Here is a 20,390-nt window from a genome sequence, read left to right as displayed (position 1 = left end):
TAGGAGATGGAGTGCAGCTACCAGGAAGATGGGTAGAAATAGGAATAAATAATAGGGGAGACTGCAGGGATTGAGGGTCCAGCCAAATTTCCTCTGTGTGAGCTAGAGCGGTGAGCCTAGCTGCTCTTTGCTGTGGAGGTGCTCCAAGACAAGAGCTTCATATCTGCAGTGCCAGCTGGCTTGCCTTGTGCCCCCTCCATCCTAGCTCTAGAGCGGAGGCCCAGTCGAAGGGGAGACCTCCTCAGCTCCCAGGCTTCTTCCCCTCTCCCTTCCCTTTGCTTTGACTGCCGTGCTTCTCTGAAAATGAGTGAGAATAAAGGAATTTATTTCTCCAAACAGATGTTCCCATGAACATAGCAGAAAGAATGGACAACACACTCTTACCCTTGGAGAGTGAGAGTAAGTATCCGACTGTGGTATTTATTTGTCTGTAGACATTAAGAAACCAAGCTTTAAATGCTCATAGAATGATTTGCTGTAAATGTATTTATTAGTAGCATGCTAAAATACGCAGTTTGCACACTTGTAGAGCTTTTGGAGTACAGGAACCCTTGGGGGGCAGGGGGGAGAGGAAGGCTGTGGTTCCACTTTACTGTTCCAGCAGCAGCAGATCCAAGTTTGAGGTCCATGCTCTGCTGCAGGCTGTGGGGGAACCATATCTTAAGTCAGATCAAGCCATATGGGACCAGAGGCTGAAGTCATGCTCTTTTGCTCCCCTGCACAGATGCACAACTGCAGACAAATGTTGTGATTTGGTTGTTAATCTATGCTCTTGCTATGTGACAGTAGATACTTCAATTGAACCATTCCCTAGGCAATCAGGAGTAAGCTGGTTTACACCAAATCCTGCGGACAAACAAATAAGTTGAACAGAATGGCCAAGGAAAGCTTTGAAGAAATGACCCAAGAGATATATTTATGCTATATTCAGTTGTGTGTAAGTTATCTAGAAAGCAGCAGTCTCAATTTAAATATTAAATTACTCCAGAAATGAAAACATGCATTTTCATATCTTACAAAGTATTTATTTGAAATACTGATGCTCATATTTATAACATGCAGTCTGCAACAAGACTACCCAAACATAAAGTAATAGAAGAAAATATAACAGCTGCAATCTCTGGCAAAAAAAAAGTATTTATGTCTGTCTTCTCTTAGAAGCAACAACATTATGAAGTGGTTTATATAGTCTACTTTATTAAGATGGGCTTATTTCCAGAGGTCATCTCTGACCCCCTCTGACTTCATTAGGCAATACACATCATCTGTGCTGCTTTAAAAAGCCCCCAACCCAAAACGAAAATTTAGTGACACTCTTATGCCTTTTTAATAGAATTTTTTTCAATATCATTCATTGTTAGTATATGAGTGATCATTCTTCAAAACCCAAAGGAATGGTGGTTTCTATTCTATTTTTATTCTATTCTATTTATACATAAATGCTTTGAGGTCATTTTTGGTGGCTTGCAAATTAATTTAATAGATGTGCCTAAAGTTAAAACACCTAGAGCATTAACATTCAAAATCACTTATTTACAAATCAGATATTATTTTCAGAGTTCTGCTTCCTCCAAGCCTTTTGCCTGTCTCCAAAGACATGAGACTTTTCTGTGCTATCTTTATAATTCTCATCTTCATATACAGGAGTTTTGGAATATAACCTAGTGGCTGTTGAATTGTTCGACTCCTCTAACTCTTCCTGGAAATAATGCTTTGGTATTAACTGACAGCTAGGTAGAGAGGAGCTAGCATCTTACATATCTGGATAAATGAACTGTGCATAATGCAAAATAGCCTTGAATATTGTACTTGGCAACAGAGTTACGGCTGTGTGTTAGCATGTAACCATAAATGACTGAAATTTGCCAGGCAATCCTAGATTCACCAACCAAAATCAAAGACATAATTTAGCAGAAATGAAGTGGCTAAAATTTAAATCTTGGTTAATGTTCATTTGCTGGGTATTGACTAATTTAAGAATGAGGAGTGAACTAAATTAACCCAGTATAAAAACATTCTTAAATATCAAGTCTTTTTCGACAGGTTGTCATGATGATTCCTATTTCCCTTAGTAAGAAAATATACGTAGTATTTTCACATCTTTAACCTTAGCTCCTCTAATACTCATCTCTTTGGACGTTCTGCTACTTGAAAAGAAAGATTTGGATACAAGTTATTGCCCTTTTCTAAGCAGCCACTTTTCCCTCTTCCTTCCCCTTTCGTGTTGAGCTGCAGTCACAGACATCTCTTTGAACTTGTTAAAATACGCTTAAATTGCCAATCCTAATTATTTTACACTCCCTGCAAACACATAAAAGACACTGCTGCAGAGTTCAGTGAAGCATTGGGTGCTGCTTGAAAAAACATTTCTGAAACCCTGAACATGTTAAATCCCACAAACGTGCACCCTTTGGCAGAAGCGAGTTTTGGATCACTTACTAAGCAAGCTACAAGTGCAAATTAGACATGTTGCATCCTCAGGCACAATTTCCATACAGTGTTTGTCATCAGAAAGTTGGTCAGAAATTTAAACTTCCAGAGCCTTTTCTAGAGGCAGGACATTCATTACAGACTATGGTTATTCTAACTGATGAAGAAATAGAGCTGGAACAATCTCTTCACCACAGGTGGCATTTAGTTGTGAGACAGTCTTCAGCCTCTTGACTCTGAATGCTATCGAACTGCCTTGCTTGTTCATTAAGGAACACATTTACAAAAGCAAAAGACATTTGCAATAATAAGTGTTTATTAAAATACTTAGGCTGCAAAATTAAGCACACAATTTAGCTCCCATCTTAAATCATTCTAACGTAAAAAGTATGGGGCCTAAACTCAGTGCTGTCTCAAAAGACAAAATTCACCCATCACATTTCTTCATCAGTAAACTTATTAAAGAAACATCAATATTCTAAAACATAAATAAATACTGATTTTCATCAGGCTATTTCCATTATGTGATTCAAATAAGCTGTAAGGACATGTTTGAAAGCCTGGCATTTCAAGTATCTTTTATAGCTGAAGGCCAAATTGCAGACCCCAGCCTCCTGTGGCTGTTGACACCTGGCTCCCGAGAACCCGCAGACCCGCAGCCTGGCTCCGGTGGCCGGCACCCAGACCTCTCGTAGCACTCACCAGCTAATCCAGCTTGAATCTTCCCCCATCATCTCACAAGAAAGAGGAGTAACGGGAACCCCCACCCTTAAGAGCAAGTTGGGAAGGGCATTTTCAATTTCCTTGCAAATATATTTGAGACCTTTAGCTCTGGAAAACAGCTCTGCCCATAGACCAGTAAACAGTGCTAAATCTTTTGTCTCCCTCAGTGCAGAAAAACGTGATGATGTATTTCACCAAATGTTGAATCATGAATCCAAGTCAGAAAAAAAGAAATGCAGAAATCAATCTCTGCTATTTAAAGCTTCTCTTGCTGCTCACTGTCTCATGGTCTTCACCCATACTTTTGTGATATTCTGCATTTAAGCTTGATAAGGTGCAGCCCTTACCTCCAGGACTCCCCCATCCGATGCTAGGATAGGATTCTTGTCAGGCCTGACCGTAAGGCCCTTAAAGTCAACTGAAGGACAGCTTTAGGATCACGTCCCACAGCAGCTCTCTCTGTGCCAAAACATGAGGTACTCTCTCCTAATATTTAGCCTGAGTTTCATTAGGCAAGACCTGGAGTTCTCATCATCAATTGCTGTGACACAGATCCACTCCTGTTCCTGCAGCTTTTGTGGCATTATTCAGATTATACGCAAGGGGCCGGAAGGTCGAATTTGCAACCCCAAAAGCTTATTAAGAAACAGGCTTGAAAAAAACCCTCTGTAATCACTGCCAGAACAGAGGAATTCACAGACCACTCAGGAATCATGTTCAAGGACACAGCCATAAAAATAAAAGCTTTTTATTTTATTTTTTTTTAATATACCATTACAGAAACATCTGAGTGACATTCTCAACAGCATGGGCAGCTCCATGTTGGGTGTGAGCACAGGGCGCCGAGCTCCCGCCCGCGCTGTCTCGCGTTCCTGAGCTGCTTCTGTTCGCAGTGCACAACGGGCAGGCCCCGACCCTCGACAGGGAAACCCGGCCCTCTTGGCTCTAGGGTGTCACCTTTTTGTAGGTAATGTGAAGGTGTTGAGTCATGGGCTGCGTAGTGGTTGCCATGGAGACAGTTTGTTCTAGTTTCCCATCAGAATTGAGCCTGAATTTTCTGGTAATCTAAGGGGATTAAAAAAAAAAAAAATCCAGCAAACAGCCTTTTAGTTTGGTATGTCTGGCACTTAAAGATAAATTAAGCCATCAGGAGGCTCCCTCAAATACACTTTGCTTTCAATTCCTCAGCCAGGAGATGCCACTCTTTTCTTCTTCAGCACAGCAAGCATCCACAAGCTTAATTCTTTACCTATGTTTTACATCTTTCCTTCACTATGCTTACAGTATTCATCTGTTGTCAGTGTAACCTGGCTGAAAGAATATAGTCACTAGAGCCATAGGAGTAAGCTACAAGTAGTTTTCTCTCCTCAGAGAAGGCCTCCGCTTCCAAAATGTCTGCTGTTGCTGCACATTTAGGTCCCACTCGCAAGAACATTGTACACGGAGCAATGCAAGTACGCAGCATATTTGCCCTTAAGCAGAGCAGACTACATGCATTCATAGAGGGTGGAAAATGAGCAAACAACTGTCATTCAAAAGGAAACAAAACAACAAGAGACCTACCATGCACCAATTTTTTTTTGTGCTTTCAAAGTATCTCCTGCCCACTGAAAAGTTGCTGTCATCATGGTTTTGGCAGGAAATGCTCTTTCCAGTTGGGATTCACCCTATTAATGCATGCTGTGAAACAGAGGATTGTGGCTAATGACAGATTATTCAAAGCCAGGAAAAGATTATCTGCGTGTCTGCACCCTCGGTTTTAATGGCCTACCTGGAAAGGGAGAGCAGACATTATGCAAGCAGCACCACTACAACTGTTCTCACATTTAACGTAACAGTTTCTCTCTTCCTAAGTAAGAGGGATTCACATAAAGCAAAGCCAAGGTCCTAATATATATGACAAGCAATAAACTTACTGGAGTTGGTAACAAACTAGATTTAATTCATGAAACTCGGTTTGGGAACTGCAGCATATTGGTGGGAAGGCCTGAAAAATCTCCCAGTATCTTCACTTAGATTTAAGCATTTTTAACTTAAAAAAACAAAAACAAAAAACAGTAGAGCTCCCTGCATTATTTTGACATTCTATTCCCGAATTGACATTTTCTCTAGGGGTGATGAGTGATTTTAGTGAGAAGGTTTTGTGGAGTAGCCAAATGGCAGGTCTCTGCATTAAACACATTAACAGCTGTGACTGCAAATCAGTTAGTGAAGTTTTATGCCTGGTGCCATGCAGGCTGTGTCAGGAGAGGAAAGGTCCTGGTACTATTGCTGCAGTCACCTCAGTACAGACATGCTAACATCTAAGCTGAATGAGTCTATCAGGACCAGCTAGAGGCTCAGGAAGATGCCCTGTACTGGACAAGATTTTCAAGGTGGCCTTCAAAACCACCAATGCTCTCTCCAAGTCACCAAGCTACGCCAGAATAAGGCTTTGGTTTCACGATATGGTAAGACTGGGCTTGAGCCTGCTGAGCCTCTGCTGTTGTGCCTGTAGACCAGCAGGGGTTTCAGCCCAGTGGCAGCAGCAAAGAGCACTGCCATCCATCTGGAGGCACAGGGTCTACAAGCAACAGCTTCCTTGTCCCTCCACCTGGGCAGGCTGCAAGCCTATTTAAATTGCACAAGAAACTCAAGAGAGAGGACACATGGCTGCCCTGTTGAGTTGAAAAAACTTATGACCTGTGCAAGTGGATGCCTGAACCCCGGTTTTAACAGCTTCCAGGATAGAGAAGAGATCAGCAAAGAGTTCATGGTGTTCAGTCCTGGGTTTAGCACACATTATAAATCTGCTCTTAGCTTGCCATGAGAGAAAACAGAAAAGCAGGCCCATCATTTATACACCTCAGCTCTTGTTTCAAAACAACATTCTTAACAAGTGTCTGCTCCAGCTGTGAGGCCCTGTAGAGAATGACCATATAATAATCATTTATATGAGTCCACAGCACCTCCCTGAGTGGCCACTGCTGTAAGAACACATCTCCACACACTTAGCAGTTTGGCCTTCAAATTATTTCAGTGCAGATTTGCTGCACATCATCCAAAAGAGCTGTTTATGTTGCTTGATTCCATCTGCTGCTTCCCACTGTGAACACAATCCCAAGGATAAATAGAAACAAAGTCTTGGGGACAGCAGGAGCCTAAACTGATAACCTGCCAAGTACAAGTAATTTGCAGTCACTTAAACAGTGAACGGAAGGAAGGAAAGAGAAGCTTTTGCAAAAATATTACTTTCAGTGAAGGTCACTCAAGGGCATGTCCATGCCAGTCAACATGCTCTGGAACAGTGTCCTGTCCACTGCCACTACCCTTGCTACACACACACAGTGCATCCTCCCTCAGTACCAAAATCCAACACATCCTGTTTCATTTCACTAGCAGGTTCCTGCCAAACACACAATCCACACTCCTGTTCATTTCGGGGCATCTTGTCCTTCTCAAGCCATCCTCAGCTAATTCACCTGAATCTGGCTACAGCTGGAGTTCAGCTTGCGTTTCCAGTAGTTGTCAGGAGTTCATTGCCAACTGAGAGTGAATCTATGACAGAGCTGCTGAGGATGCATGGCCATTCTGAGGTCTGTGGGCGTAACAGCAAGCACAGAGTCATACACAAATGATGGTTTCAGCAGTATTTGCTGATTTTTTCTAGTAATGCATGATAGCGTTGCTCAAACACTCCAAGAAGGAAAAGACAAATCAAAAGAATATAAAACACACTTATCTTTAGCACTGGTATTGAAATTATTCAGCTCAGGTTTCTGAATGGCCCATTCTGATCTATTACCACTAGTAGCAATGAATAGTGGACACAAACTTTTCTGATCTCATGACCAAAAATGAAACAGCAAGGGAGGAAATCATGACCATGAAGGGAACAGACAGGATGATCTAATGTCCCAGAACTGTGGAAGTCAGAGCTGGAAAAGACGTGTGACTGATGGGATCAAACAAGGCAACATAGCTGGGATCTTTATCCGCAGAGTGGGTCGTTTTGTGGCATCCTGCCCAATGCTGACTCTGCAAATGGAAGCTCTTCCCACTGGGCTCAGTGCTCTGTCAAGTCTCAGCTTATGCAAAATACACAAGCTCCCTGGTAATACCCAGAGTAACTGGCTCCTGTGGAACAGGCTGCACCACAGGCACATAACATACCTGAACCACTGCTGCACTGGCTGCCACACAAGATGTCTACGAGAGATACTTCTTGTGCTTTCCCTGTAAGCATGGGCCAGCTGCTCTACAGCCTCACTGGCGCTTCTGGCTTATCCAAATTAGAGTCTAATGTAAGGGGATACAAAAATAGCTCTAAACACTTAAGAAAGAGTTATGCAGAGGCAGCATTAGAACTTTGGGCACAGGGTGAATGGGTCTGTCTGGCTTCACACTCCCCTTGGGTGACCATGGGCCCAAGATCAAAGGACCAGGACAGGCACATACACAGTGAAGCTACTCAAAGCAAAATGAAAAGTTACTATCATGCATGAATGACACTTTGTAGAAACTTAAAAGGAAACTGGTACTATGGCCAAAGGAACGTTCCAGGAAGCTTCCTAGCAACACGGGGCACTAACTAACAGAACTCCAGACGGATTTGGAGGTGCTGGCAAAACAACAGTACTCAAGGAAATTTCTATGGAGAAAGAAAGAAGCCCCACACAAAAGCACAGGGCATTTAGCCATTTCTGGTGAGCCAGTATTCAAAATCACACAGTGCAAGATGCCCTCTATTACTACCCTCAACAACTTGCTATTGTCTGTAATTCTACTGTTCAGGTTTCATCAATCATCTCCTTCTGCTCCTTAGGAGAAGCTAAGCAAGCTAAGTGCAACTCTTTCATGGCACAGCGACAGTGAATGCACATCACTGCATACATGCTTGCGGAAGCAGATTTCCCCTAGTTACTGGAAGTTTTGCTTTTCCCTGGTCTAAAATCTACATGACCTTACACAAAGGTAACGTAACTTGGTAATATCTACAAGTATGTTGTGTCATGAAGACTATGAAATTATTGCTGTAGTGAATCAGTGGTAGCCTTGAAGGAGGATAGAGGGGTCACTGTTCTCCAACATCACGACACATATTCCTTCAAATGCAAGGATTCTGTCCTCAAAACAATCTTATACAACAGCAGCAAAAGAGGGACTCTCAAATAAGCCCCATCTGTAAATGCACTTTAACTCTTCCTTTTAGCACTTCCAAAGGTGCCTGTCTTGCATCTCTTTAGCTGCTAAAGATTTCCTTTAGAAGCTTTAGGGAGCTGCTGCTTCCCTTCTTCATCAAATATTTACAGTGCAAAAGTGGCACAGATCCCAGGAGAACGTGTAACATGATATAGGGAGATGGCTTCATTAAACCCTATAGGAAGTTTTTTCTTCTGTGATTGTGCTGAAACCCTGGATCTTTTGCCTTCCTCCTCCCCAGTGAAAAGTGTCTGCTTTGCCAACTTTCTCTAATCCTAAGAACAACAATGATCCTCTGACAGACAACTTATTACTTTACTTTGAGTATGGTCACTTCTGTTATTGAGCTAACCAAGTCATACCAAATCTTTGGCCTCGGCCATATTCTGTATGCCGTAACACCTTGCAAAAGAATACTAGAATAGACGCAATTAAAAAAAAAATAAGGGTGATGTTTGCTTACAAACCCCCCCCCTTTTTTTTTTTTTTTAAAGCTAAACTGATCCCTCCAGCTTTGACATAACCTGAGCAATATGTCTGAGCACAGCACGTGAACAGGAAATGGTAAGAAAGGAAGGTTTGACAAAACCTTAACTAGGCCTTCGTATTTCAATAATCATCTGTTTGCATCCTTAGAGTTGCGCCTGGTCACCCAGTTTTGTGGCTCAGTCATTCTTTCTGTATCTCTGCAGAGAGGCCAAATCAACTTTCCAGCACCATTCATACATATATTTTATTCATATATTTACACTAACTGCCTGTCCCTGCCCTAGAAGCATTGCCCATACCAGTTCCGCAGTGCTGCTGATAGGACGTTTACTGTGCTCTCAGCCAAAGCACTGAGCTTGCTGGTCAGCAACCTGCTCCAAACATGATTTATTGCAGCCACAGCAACCACATGTAGATGGACTGCAGCAAGTGCCAACTCTGGCTTGATGTGGATGCCTAAGTAACACTGCCGGTCAGACACCAAAATCTGAATGCTGAAAGAACAAACGGAATCAATATCATTATTGCTACCAAGTAAGGAAAAAAAGGGGATGGTTCTCTTAAAAGTGAGCTTGATTCAAAGGGTGGCTGTTGGTACCCAAGAAGGGCAAGCACCATGAACACCTGAGACATGTAGAGACTGCTGCTACTTATACAGGAGTGAGAAAACATGAAGCCCTACGAAACAGCACTGCAAAGAGGAAGCACCTCTGGTACTTACTGCTGTGGGAGAGGTACAGGTTAGCTGCTTCACAAGAAAAGAGCACTGCACTGGTGGCAGTGGGCTATATGCAACAAGAAGAATTTATTTTGTCAAGTTTTCTTCATTATGAGGGTTGTTGAATATCGGAACAGGTTGCCCAGAGAGGTCGTGGAGTCTCCCTCCTTGGAGATATTCAAAACCCATTTGGACATGGTTCTGGGCAACCTGCTCGAGCTGACCCTGGTTCAGCAGAGGGGTTGGACCAGATGATCTTCAGAGGTTCCTTCCAACCCAAACTATTCTGCGATACTGAGAAGTTTCTACTAATGACAGAAACAGCAGCAGTCTCTCCAGGGGAACCTTGGGTCAGGGCAGACTGCAAGGAGTCTCTACTTCCCATGATCTCGTGTCTGAGGAACAGGAGAACTCCCCAGATGCTGTGTCCCCTACAAACCTGTGCTTCATGAGCTCCATTTCAAAGGATTATTCAGGCTGGAAGGGACCGCAGGAGGTCCCTCATCCAAATCCTACTCAAAGCAGGGTTAGCTCTGAGGTCAAACCAGGTTGCTTAAGGTCTTGAAAAACTCCAAGGACGGAGACTGGGTAAGCTGCTCTACTAATTGACTGTCATTGTGGGGAAAAATTTTTCCTAATATCCAGTCTGGGCATAAATTGAAATGAGAGGTTACTGTCTCTCATCCTCCCACCACACACCACTGAACAGCCTGGCTCTGTCCTCCTTATGACCCTTCGTAGGTACTGGCAAGCCATTATTAGGTACCTGAAGCCTTCTCTCCTCCAGGCTGAACAACTCCAGCTTGTTAGCCCCTCTTCACAAGGCAAGTGCTGCAGCCCCCTGCCATCTTGGTGGCCTCCTGCTGTTTAGCAATGTCTTTCTTTTATTGGGGAAGTCCAAACCTGGGCACACTACACTACAGGAGATCTAACAAGCGGTGAACACAAGGGGATAATCACTTCCCTGGGATCACCTAGCTATGCTACTGTTCATACAGCCCAGGATGCTGTTGGCTTTCTCTGCTGCCAGGGAAACTGCTCGCTCACGTTCAGCTTGTGTCCAACCAAGATGTGCAGGACCTTTCCAGCAGAGCTGCTCCCCAGCCAGGGAGTCTCCAGACTGTATCATTGCCAGGGCTCTTCCTTCCCAGGGGCAGGACTGGGCATTCATCCTTGTTGAATTTCATGAGGTTCCTGATGGCCCATTTCTCCAGCCTGTCGAGGTCTCTCTAGATGGCAGCCTAGACCTAGACTGTATGCGTGCCCTGGTTCACCCCTACTTGGTGTCATCTGCAGATATGTGAGTACACTCTGTTGGCTCCTCTATGTCATTGATAATGATGTCACACAGGACAGGTGCCAGGATCAACCTCTGTGGTATTCCACTTGTAACCAGTCTCCAGGTAAAACATGACTCATTAACCGCAGCCTTCTGATTCTGACCATCCAATCAGTTATTCTTCCCATCCAGTCGTCCACCTATCCAAACCATAACATCTCAGCTTGGATACAAGAGTACTGTGGGAGACAGTATTGAAAGTGTGCTGAATTCAAGGTAAATGAAGTCCACAGCTCTCTCCTTGTCCACCAATTTAGCCATTTTATTGTAGAAGGCAATCTGATTAGTGATGCATGTGTTACCTAAGATAAATCCATGCTGACTGTTTTCAGTCACTTTCTCCTTCATGTGCCCAGAAATTTCCAGCGACTGAAGTGAGGCTGACCAGCCTGCAGTTCCCTGGGTTGACATTCAGGCTTTTTCTGAAGATGCGTGCAATATTTGCCATTCTGCAGTGATTGGGGACCTCCCCCAATCTCTATGAACTTTCAAGGATGACAGAGAGCAGCCTTTGCAGGACATCAGCCAAGTCTCTCATCAGCACCCTTGGGTGCAGCTTGTTTGGGTCCCATGGACTTGTATGTGTCAAGTTCTCCCAAATCATCTCTGACTCGATCTTCGTCCATCACTGGTAGTTCGTCTCCTTGAATTCTTTCATTAAGCACAGAGTTGTTCTGCTGTGGTTGCTCCATGGAAAGCAGAATACACAGAGCACTTTTGCAAGGTGCTCACCCCTGGAGAGTAACTATCATCAGCATATCAAGGTCAGTTAGTCAAAACTCACTACATCAGCTCCTGCAGGACATGCAGGAAATCTGCATGGAAAATGGAAATCTGGACCAGCAATCAGTTGGTGACAGAGGAGTACATACATAGCACAAGTGCTGGCTTCTGGGCTCTGCTTTCCAGCTACAGAAGCATCAAGAGCACAAAGAACACAGAGCAGCCCTAAAGAGTACAAATATTCAAAACCATGCCTGTTCTCCAGACACTCATGGGAGATCAAAAACAGTGTTTTTGGAAATAAACCTGTCACCTTTCCTCTCCTCATTCAGTAACAGTTAAGCTTGCTAAAAATGGGTTATTTGACTTAAAAAGCAGACACAGAACTGTTACTCCTACCTCCTCCTTGGTAAAACTCAGACATAAAATGCTTGCAGCTGGCTTGTGAGATTACTGACCTGCCAAGGCTTTGTGAAAAGTCTGCCAGGATCTTTTCTCCTTCAGTTGTTGGAGTAGCTGGTCTCCCTGCAGTATCAGCAAAAGCAGCACTGACCCCTGAGCTAGCTACTGACAAGAGGTTTGTACATCAGGCAAAGAACACAGAGCAGAGCTAAGAATACAATTCCTTTGGCTCCTTACCACTACAGTGATTCTGTGAAAAGCACTAACAGAAAAAATGGAAGAAAAAGAAACATTCTGAGTAGCATGGCGCAGACCAGAAGGTTTTCAGGGATTAGCACCGTCTGACCTTTGAGCTGAGGGATGGCTGCTGAGCTCATTATTTTTGGCTCTCTGGCCATCTCTATAAAGGCAGTGGCTACACTCTATTTCCTGTATGCAGTTTCTACAGGGTGGGCCCAGCACTGATGAACATAAAGTATGTATTCTGCCAGGACAGTTAAAAGCATTATTACGCCTTATCTAATGCAGAGAGTATCCACCTTGCAGCAAAACGCCTCAACAGACTAGGTCTTAACAGACCTAACAGTGCTCCAACACTCCCTGCACTGGCTATCTTCAGCATCAGTGTGCACAGTGTAAGATCTGAGAACTACTCATTCCTCAGAGAAGTAAGAACAGTCTAATATGCTGTGATTGTGCCATATGCACTATTAGCATTGCCTTAGCAGGAACACACTTCCCAGTGAAAGCTCCTCTTTACAGGTGGGGAGCTTCCCCACATCTCAGCACTGCCATGCCAGCATACTTCTGGAACACAGCCCTGGCCCAAGGACTGGGTGGCCCAAGGAAGGGGTGGTCCCTGCCTGAATTAGTGTTAGGCTGAACTACGGCCATCCAGATTTACTTCTCAGTGGGCAAAGAACAGTGACGAGTTTTTCTCAAAATGAGTAAAATGGCAGTACCCGTGCCCTTCTCATGACACTGGTGGTCTCTTCATTTCCATGGACAATTTACACTGTTCTTGGTGTAGAATAACATGTGCTGGGACCTGATTACTTGACATCCCCTCTCATTTAACACCCTCATTTACCAGCAAAAGCCTCCTAGCCAATGATCACAAGCAGTATGTGGGCCTGAACTGCCCTCAGGTACTAGGTGAGCACTGATCTTCAACTGCCAAGATCCCCTCTTTCAGCCTTTGGCCAAAGCCAGCCTTAGAGCTTTCAATGAAGGAAGACATTTATTGGCTTTCAGCCACTTCCCTCTCCTCCTGTCAATCCATCTGCTAACATTTCAGGGTTTGAGTATATCTATAAACAATGAGGTGGTTCATTTTATTCTAAAATGTTTCTAATTAAGAGTTCTGGTGCCTTGGTGATATCCACAATATTTAATGGCTTTGCTTCATGGTATATAAAGGAGGCACTATAGCTGCTCCTTGGAGAATGCAAACCCAGGAACATAAAACACGCATCAAAAGGAAGCCAAATTAGGACTGCCTTTCCAGACTGTGGACATTGTTTCTGTAGGTACAAACAACTATGGGAACAATTTTGTGCAAGCAGATTAAGTTAGGGAGCACACTTATGACCCTTGTGCATCCGCACAAACTTTGGTCCTCAAATTATCTATAGGTTTTAGGGGACATAAAAACTAGGTTGCAAATTTAAGCTCTGAAGTCCAGAATAAAACAATGCTCTATCTGCTGTTATCAATATAGTGCCTTTTCTCTTCAAGAGCCACATGTCATTTGTCACCCTTCAAAAATTACCTTCACCCCACTTAGTCAAGACATTATCAGAAAATACAGATGCAATAGCATGCTAGTGCAGTATGCTAGTGCCTATTCTATATGACAGCTTATTTAGCTTTGCTGTCTGCTACTTGGCTAACGCAACTGTATACATGACAACTAGGATTCCAGCTGTGGCCTCAGTATGCTATCTTACTCACAGCTGACTCTAGCAGATCCAGCTACACCAACCAAAAATCGCCACTACATTAAAAAAAAAACCAGTCAAAAACCAAGAAGCAGTCAACTAAGATTGGAGCTGACAGCAAGTGCCAGCCATGACAATCAGCCACTGACAGCTTAAGAGCCAGTAGCAACTTGTGAATGCCCTGGAAAGTGAGCAAGCAAAGACCTGCAAAGGCTCAGGGATGTGTGGTGGATGAGGAAAGAACCAGAGTGAATCACAAGCTTCTCTCTCAATTAAACTATTGGTCACTACAAGAAGAGTTTGAGAATTACCAACTAAGAGAAGTTGGGGGGGGGGAGCAGGGAGTTATTTGTTTGTTTGTTTTTAGGTAGCTGCTCTTCATTTATTGGTGTGACTGTCTTTGAAAGCCTTACTCAAAGTCCAGTGAATAATAAAATAAAAAAAAAAATCCATGCTAAACACATACACACACTAACAGCAAAAATAAAACATATGCTAATTAAAAAAATATGGCCCTCTTCTCCTGGCTATGAGATCAGGTCAGTAGTTTAAAGTACAGGAACCAGGGCTTGTTCTTTAGCTTATGGAGCTCCTGTATGTCCTACAGGAAGGTATTCTGCTTTTTTAATTTGTCCAGTGACATTTTATTCAAAAAGACAAAAAAAGCCTCATTTTTTTGTTAAATAAAGGGAAAAGAGCTTGCTTGGACAGCAGCAATGGGAGGGCCTAGAGAGAGCTAGAGCTCAAGTGAAAGAACAAAACCTGAAATAAGAACGTCTGGGTCTCCCACCTTGAACTTCTGGCAGATTGTCAGGCAAGCGTTACTAAATATCCCAAGGAAACCCGATACTGTACATACTTTATGGGCATGCCCTGTTTCTGTAATTAATCCAGAAGTTCAGCATTAACAAAGTAACACCACTGCCACACAACAGTATTTAGACAATTCTCTTTCTTAATAACGTGCTACCACGTGCTGTTGAAGACGGGATTCTGGGTTGGATGGCTCTTTGGTCTGATTCAGTATGGCAGTTCTTGACTAAATGAGGGACAAGACCAGTCCCTTTTGGCCTTGTAATCTATGAAATATTTTCTGTAGATTGTTGCAGAAAACATAAGCAAGGATGCTGTGCAATATTTCCAAGAGCACCTGAGGGTGCTCCATAATTAAAGCATGTTAATTAGCCTGTCTTTTCAACTAGACACCTTCTGGGGCTAGCACAACTATCTGAATTGCTAACCGAGTGTGTGTACTCACTCACCTGCTCCACATGGGGCTTCTTGGCAAAGGAGATCCTGGCTATGGAGTGAGAAGCTATAGACAACTCCTGTCCATTCACCTCCCCTTCCTCCACCTCCACAAGACCTAATAAGAAGCAAGGTCATAAACATTAGGCTACAAAGCTTAATTCACAATGTCACAAATATTAGGCTATGTAATTCTAGTATAGGCCTTTAGAGCTGACCACCACTCTCCCTGCACAACAGTTTAATTTGACCTAGCATATAACTGCAAATCCATGAAACTTCAGAAACATAACGCTTTTCAGAAAATCTACCTAGACGGACTTACTCATGCAGAGCGGGATGAGTACCGCAGTCAAACTGGCAGTTTTCCCTTCAGCATTTACTCTGTAATCTTAGATCCCAATTTGTTTAGCATTAACGGGGTTTTGAACGTCTTTCGCTTCTAATAATTTAGATGAAATTCTCTCTCATTCAATTCCTGTAAGCTATATAACAAATATACTAAGGCCCAACTTCCAGACAGTGGGAGATGCTCCTAGCTGAGGAGCCAAGAAAGATCACCATGCTCAGGTTACTCTTCAGTCTTGTCAAAGGCAGAGCATGAGAGAAGCCACCACTTCGAGTGCTGCAGAGGCTCTTGGCAGTGCCACAGCCTGGGCAGACTCTCTGACAGAGAGCCTGAAGGAGACAAGAAGGGGATTACATGAATCTCACTGAACACTCCTTGATAGAGAGGTTGCAAAGATTTAATGCCACCACTGTTCCACCTTGCCAGGGCCACAAGCTCTATGCTGCACCATGGAATCAAATACATTGAGTTTTAACATCAGCAATAATATTTTAAGTGGGATGTTAAATCTGACCACGCTTAGAAGGAACCAAATAAGGGCCAAATATGAGAATAGCAATAGTAGAAGAAATCTAGACAGATGAGCTCATGAACCAAGGTATATACCTCTCTACTTCTACCACAGCATCTACTGTGGTTGACTCATGCAAGCCTTAGGAGCAAGCCATCCTATCTGTGCTTGTTCCTCCCCCCAAAAGACTAGGATACCATGAAAGCAATGAGAATGTCACCAGCCACTTTCCATTTGCCATCATCAAGACTCCTGCCTCAGATTGCTATTCTTGTTGCAAGTTGTGGGGGTTTTGGCTTACAAAGCTATATCTGCAAATACCAACATAACATTTTAGGAGAGGATATCCCCCCAAGACTGTTGCAAAAGCAGTATTTTGATTTTTGGTCCTTTCCTGTCACGAAAAGCTAGCTAGCAAAATCATCTGGGCAAAGGCATGTAACTAGTCCTGAAAACTCAGTGCTCTTGACATGAACTCATTAATACCAGGATGGGGATGCCACTCTTTGATGCTGAACCCACAATTAAGATAAATGGAATGAAACTGTTAGAGAGGTCCAGTAATTTTTTGGAAAAGTCATGAAATGGCACAGCAGGACAAGGACCTCTGCCCTTTCCCAGAGATCCCAAGTTTAAGCCTGCAAGAATCTGTAGCATATTGGGTTACTACCTGTGTTCTGGGCACTGATGAAGGCCACCTTATTAGTGTCAGGTTTGAGGCGGATGAATCCACATTCTCGGTGCATTGGCTTCCTCGTGTCTGGATGGAAGGCATTGAACCTGAGGGGAAGTCAGGATACAAAAACTGCTGTACGGCTGCACTGAAAACACAGCATTTAGCCTGGTTTCATCTCAGAGAAAATGCTATTTTATTTAACCACATGATTGCCCACAGTACTTACATGAAGAGCAAAAGACTGAATAGGCTTCAAGGCTGGAAGATGTAAACATGTAAAAGAAGTAGTTCCCTTATATGTACAGCTAGTTCTTATAGCTGGAATTAGTTATTTAAGTTCAGGCTTGAGATTTTCTATAGCTTCTGAGTCTCTCTAACAGCTAGCTCAGAAATTACCCTGGGCAGTCTGATCTTTCACCAATGCTGCAGCCATGCTCTGTCCAAAATACTCCCTTCTCAAGGAAATATCTGGCATTACAATATCATCTTTACTCAGCTTTTAAACCTGGCAACTTGCTTTCCTGTATATTGCTTCCTGCAGGCAGTAACAGAGCAGACATTTCTTTCCCCTCAAGAAGAAAAAAATTCATCTCAGATGCTTACTTATTCTTCGTCAGGCCTTACAGCTGTATGTTTAGTCACCCTTAGCATGGATGATATACATTACACATGATTCAACATTGCATTAGTGTTACAGCATTACTAACTCTACACAGGTATCTGGTAATTAAACAGCAGCTTAGACGCACTAACAGCAGGCGAAATACCTACACATGCTAGTGGACTATTCTATCAATAATTTATTTATTCCAGAATAATCCCTCTTTTCATACTATTTTTCATAAAATTTCCCACTCCACATCCTTTTGCAGGAGAGGAGAGGAGAGAAGAGGCAACCTCAAAGCTGCTGCTGCTAATTCCATACCCAGGACTCCCTAACGCAACAGCAGTTTCTATATATGGCTCTGCTCTGTAATTCCGATATGTCTACTGGAAACAATTAACACCGCCGCCCCTGGGTCTCAGCGATCTGCCCAGGGACTGGGTTCATGCTGTATAATCAGTCACCATCAAGGCATGAACAGAGCGAATATGAAACAGACCCAGGAAAGGCTCAAGCAGAAGGGCTTGTCCAGATGCTGCCATGTGGCAAGCTGGGACAGTTACCTATTACAGAAACACTCAGACCTGCAAAGTCCGAAGAACAGTGTTACCCGTGTGAAGATACAATGAATCTTGCAAAGTCAACATTTCCTAACAGTCCAACAGCACAGGGTGTCCGATACATGGCACCTCTACACACTGTATCAGAGCAGTGCTGAACAGTTAGCTCTCATGCCACTTCTCTTCCTCCAGATTTTTTATTTCTCTAAGACAATCACTTTAATGTATGCAGCCAAAGCAGTTAATCTATCTGCTTTCTATCGCAGTCTGTTAAAAATTTTATTTAATTCTTCTCATTTTTTTCGTGACATATGGTGAAGATTGAGGGCCAAATTTTAAATGGACAAACTTGGCAGCCACATCATAGCTCCTTCATTTACATCTGTAAGAGGGAGCTTGACAAAGCAGAATGGTAATAGTCCAAGGGTAACACCACTACCTGAAGAATCATTTCTAATTAAACGTTTACCACCAGCAACAGGAACAGTGTTTTCTCTGGCCTTAAGGACAGCACGTCTTTCAGCTAATATATGCAAACAGTGCACACCACATTAAAGTTGAAGAATCACTGATCTTTTGAAGACAGATACTGAATCTACTCAAACAATAGCTAGGCCCACATTCAGGATAGAGCCATTCTTGGCATTAACACTAGCACCCAGGTAATCCCCTCCTCCATACTAGCTGGTGGTCAACCACGTGGTGTGGCCATTATCTGCACAACTATGGTAGCATGGGGGTTGCTTTATGATACGTGGCTACCACATCTAAATCCACTACCTCTGCCCACCTTCCAATGAGTCCTTTGCTTGCCCCCTGCAATTACTTCTGACTAGGTAATCCTCAAAACTGGCAGGCCAAGAGAATAGTACATGGTGCATTACGGTCATAGCCCTAATCCTGTACACTTTTGCTTCTGCAATGACAGAGATGTGAACTCATTTTTGAAAAGCTCAAGCATGTGGAAGTGCACTATACTTTCGGACTAGTGAATTTTCACTGATTGCAGGTGTGCAGCTCAGGACATGTTGCAACAGTGCTGCAACTTAGCAGCAATTTTAAAGAAAAACAAAAAAAATCAGGCCATCCAGCCAGATCTCATTACATCTTCACATCTGGTAGATGAAAACGGGTTTGCTTTACAATTTGGAAAAAAAAAATGCAACTACCCAACGTCACTGGAGCCATACCTGCTCCAAACCAAAAGCTGCTGCCAGCACAGACAAAGCTCTAGACTTACGAGAAGTTCAGCATGGGCTGCCCCACATGAGAGATGTGCACTTCTTCCAGGTACTGAAAGGGCTTCATTGTAGGGAAGGTCCCATCTCCCGGCGGATCTGAGAGCCAGGTGCCCAGCATCCAGGAGAGGGGCTCCATCACAGGATTCAGCTGGGGCGTCTCTGTGGAGAAAGAGGGAAGAATGAGGAAAGAAAACACATGGATCTATGCTCTCCAACTTGCTGTAAGCTGCTTACAGGCAGGTAAAGAACAAGAAACACGTCAGAAGCGGTCCAATGCGTCAGCAATGCTCTTCCCCAGAGCAGCATCAGATCCAAGGTAAAAAACACAGGCATGGAAAGTAGCTCTGTTTTCAAATTTGCTCTTGGCCTTACTAAAGCCAACACAGGGCACTCTTATAGATGGCCATCTCTGACTCTTAACTTTAGCACTGGTTTGAAGGGAAAGCTCCCTCCCACCTACATGCAAGGAAGCAGAAGCCTGAAATCCCAGGGTAAAGAGCTAAGCACTAAGTGATAGTTAAACCTCTAATGTCGTGGCCTGATTTTGCTCAAGCACTGAGCATGCACTGTTTCTATTAGTTTTGGAGACCAAGAAAGTGACTCATCACATCATTCTTACAAGAAAGCCAGGTTGCATATTATTCAAGATCAAAGTTTGGCTGTAATTTTCTGAAGAGATTAACAACGACTTATCTTCCTCTTTGTGCAAAAAGAGACAGGGACAGTTCAGAAGTTCCTTTGTGTAGGCTCTGGACTAAGGCTAAGTAAAACTAGTTAGAAGACTACGGTACATGCAGATTAAAGCACAAACAGAAGAGAAAGAGAAGAGAAATCACCTTCAGTCATTATACTTATTAAGAAGCAATCAAGATATGCCTTGCAAAGTTAAAAGGCTCCTTCTTTAGCTAATCAGACAGTTTCGATAAGCAACATTTTGCATTTGCTGTGATTTCAGAGGGTGTGACCTGAAAAAATTAATCTGAGAAACTGAGACTGACAATTCAAAGTCACGTGAACAGTAAAGCAGATCCATCCTTACGATGCAAGCAAGGAGGGGGATATGCCACCCACACGATGTCAGGGAAGACCACTAAAAATAGAAATGAGGCTGTCCACTGCAAAATCTAGGTTGGCTACGTTATGCAGATGAGTATAACTTTAATATACTTAAAGGATGTCCTTCTCCCTATCATATGCTTAATGACTTGCACTTACAGGCTGGGAAGGGCAGGGGGCGGAGAAGAGGTTGAAAGAAG

General features: G+C 43.3%; 1 protein-coding gene across 5 annotated transcripts in view; it reads right to left on the bottom strand.

Moving 5' to 3' along the window:
• Positions 1–468: 468 nt before the first annotated feature.
• THAP4 (THAP domain containing 4) overlaps positions 469–20,390 on the bottom strand; it is a 31,880-nt gene continuing 11,958 nt past the window's right edge. The window contains exons 3-7 of one of the 5 annotated variants that reach the window (XR_010390570.1): positions 19,134–19,293; positions 16,724–16,833; positions 15,208–15,311; positions 4,717–4,833; positions 3,886–4,218 (exon numbers count right to left, since the gene is read on the bottom strand). Coding sequence is in view for 4 of the 5 variants with exons in the window: in XM_026110661.2 (XP_025966446.1) it covers positions 4,099–4,218; positions 15,208–15,311; positions 16,724–16,833; positions 19,134–19,293 (494 nt within the window). In the remaining variant the exon portion in view is untranslated. The other 4 variants (XM_026110662.2, XM_026110661.2, XM_064517164.1 and 1 more) reach the window with 4 other exon arrangements.

Source organism: Dromaius novaehollandiae, chromosome 9 (genome assembly GCF_036370855.1).
Source record: "Dromaius novaehollandiae isolate bDroNov1 chromosome 9, bDroNov1.hap1, whole genome shotgun sequence".
Taxonomy (NCBI): Eukaryota; Metazoa; Chordata; class Aves; order Casuariiformes; family Dromaiidae; genus Dromaius; species Dromaius novaehollandiae.
Note: the sequence above shows the minus strand (reverse complement) of the source record. Positions and strands in the feature narration are given on the sequence as shown.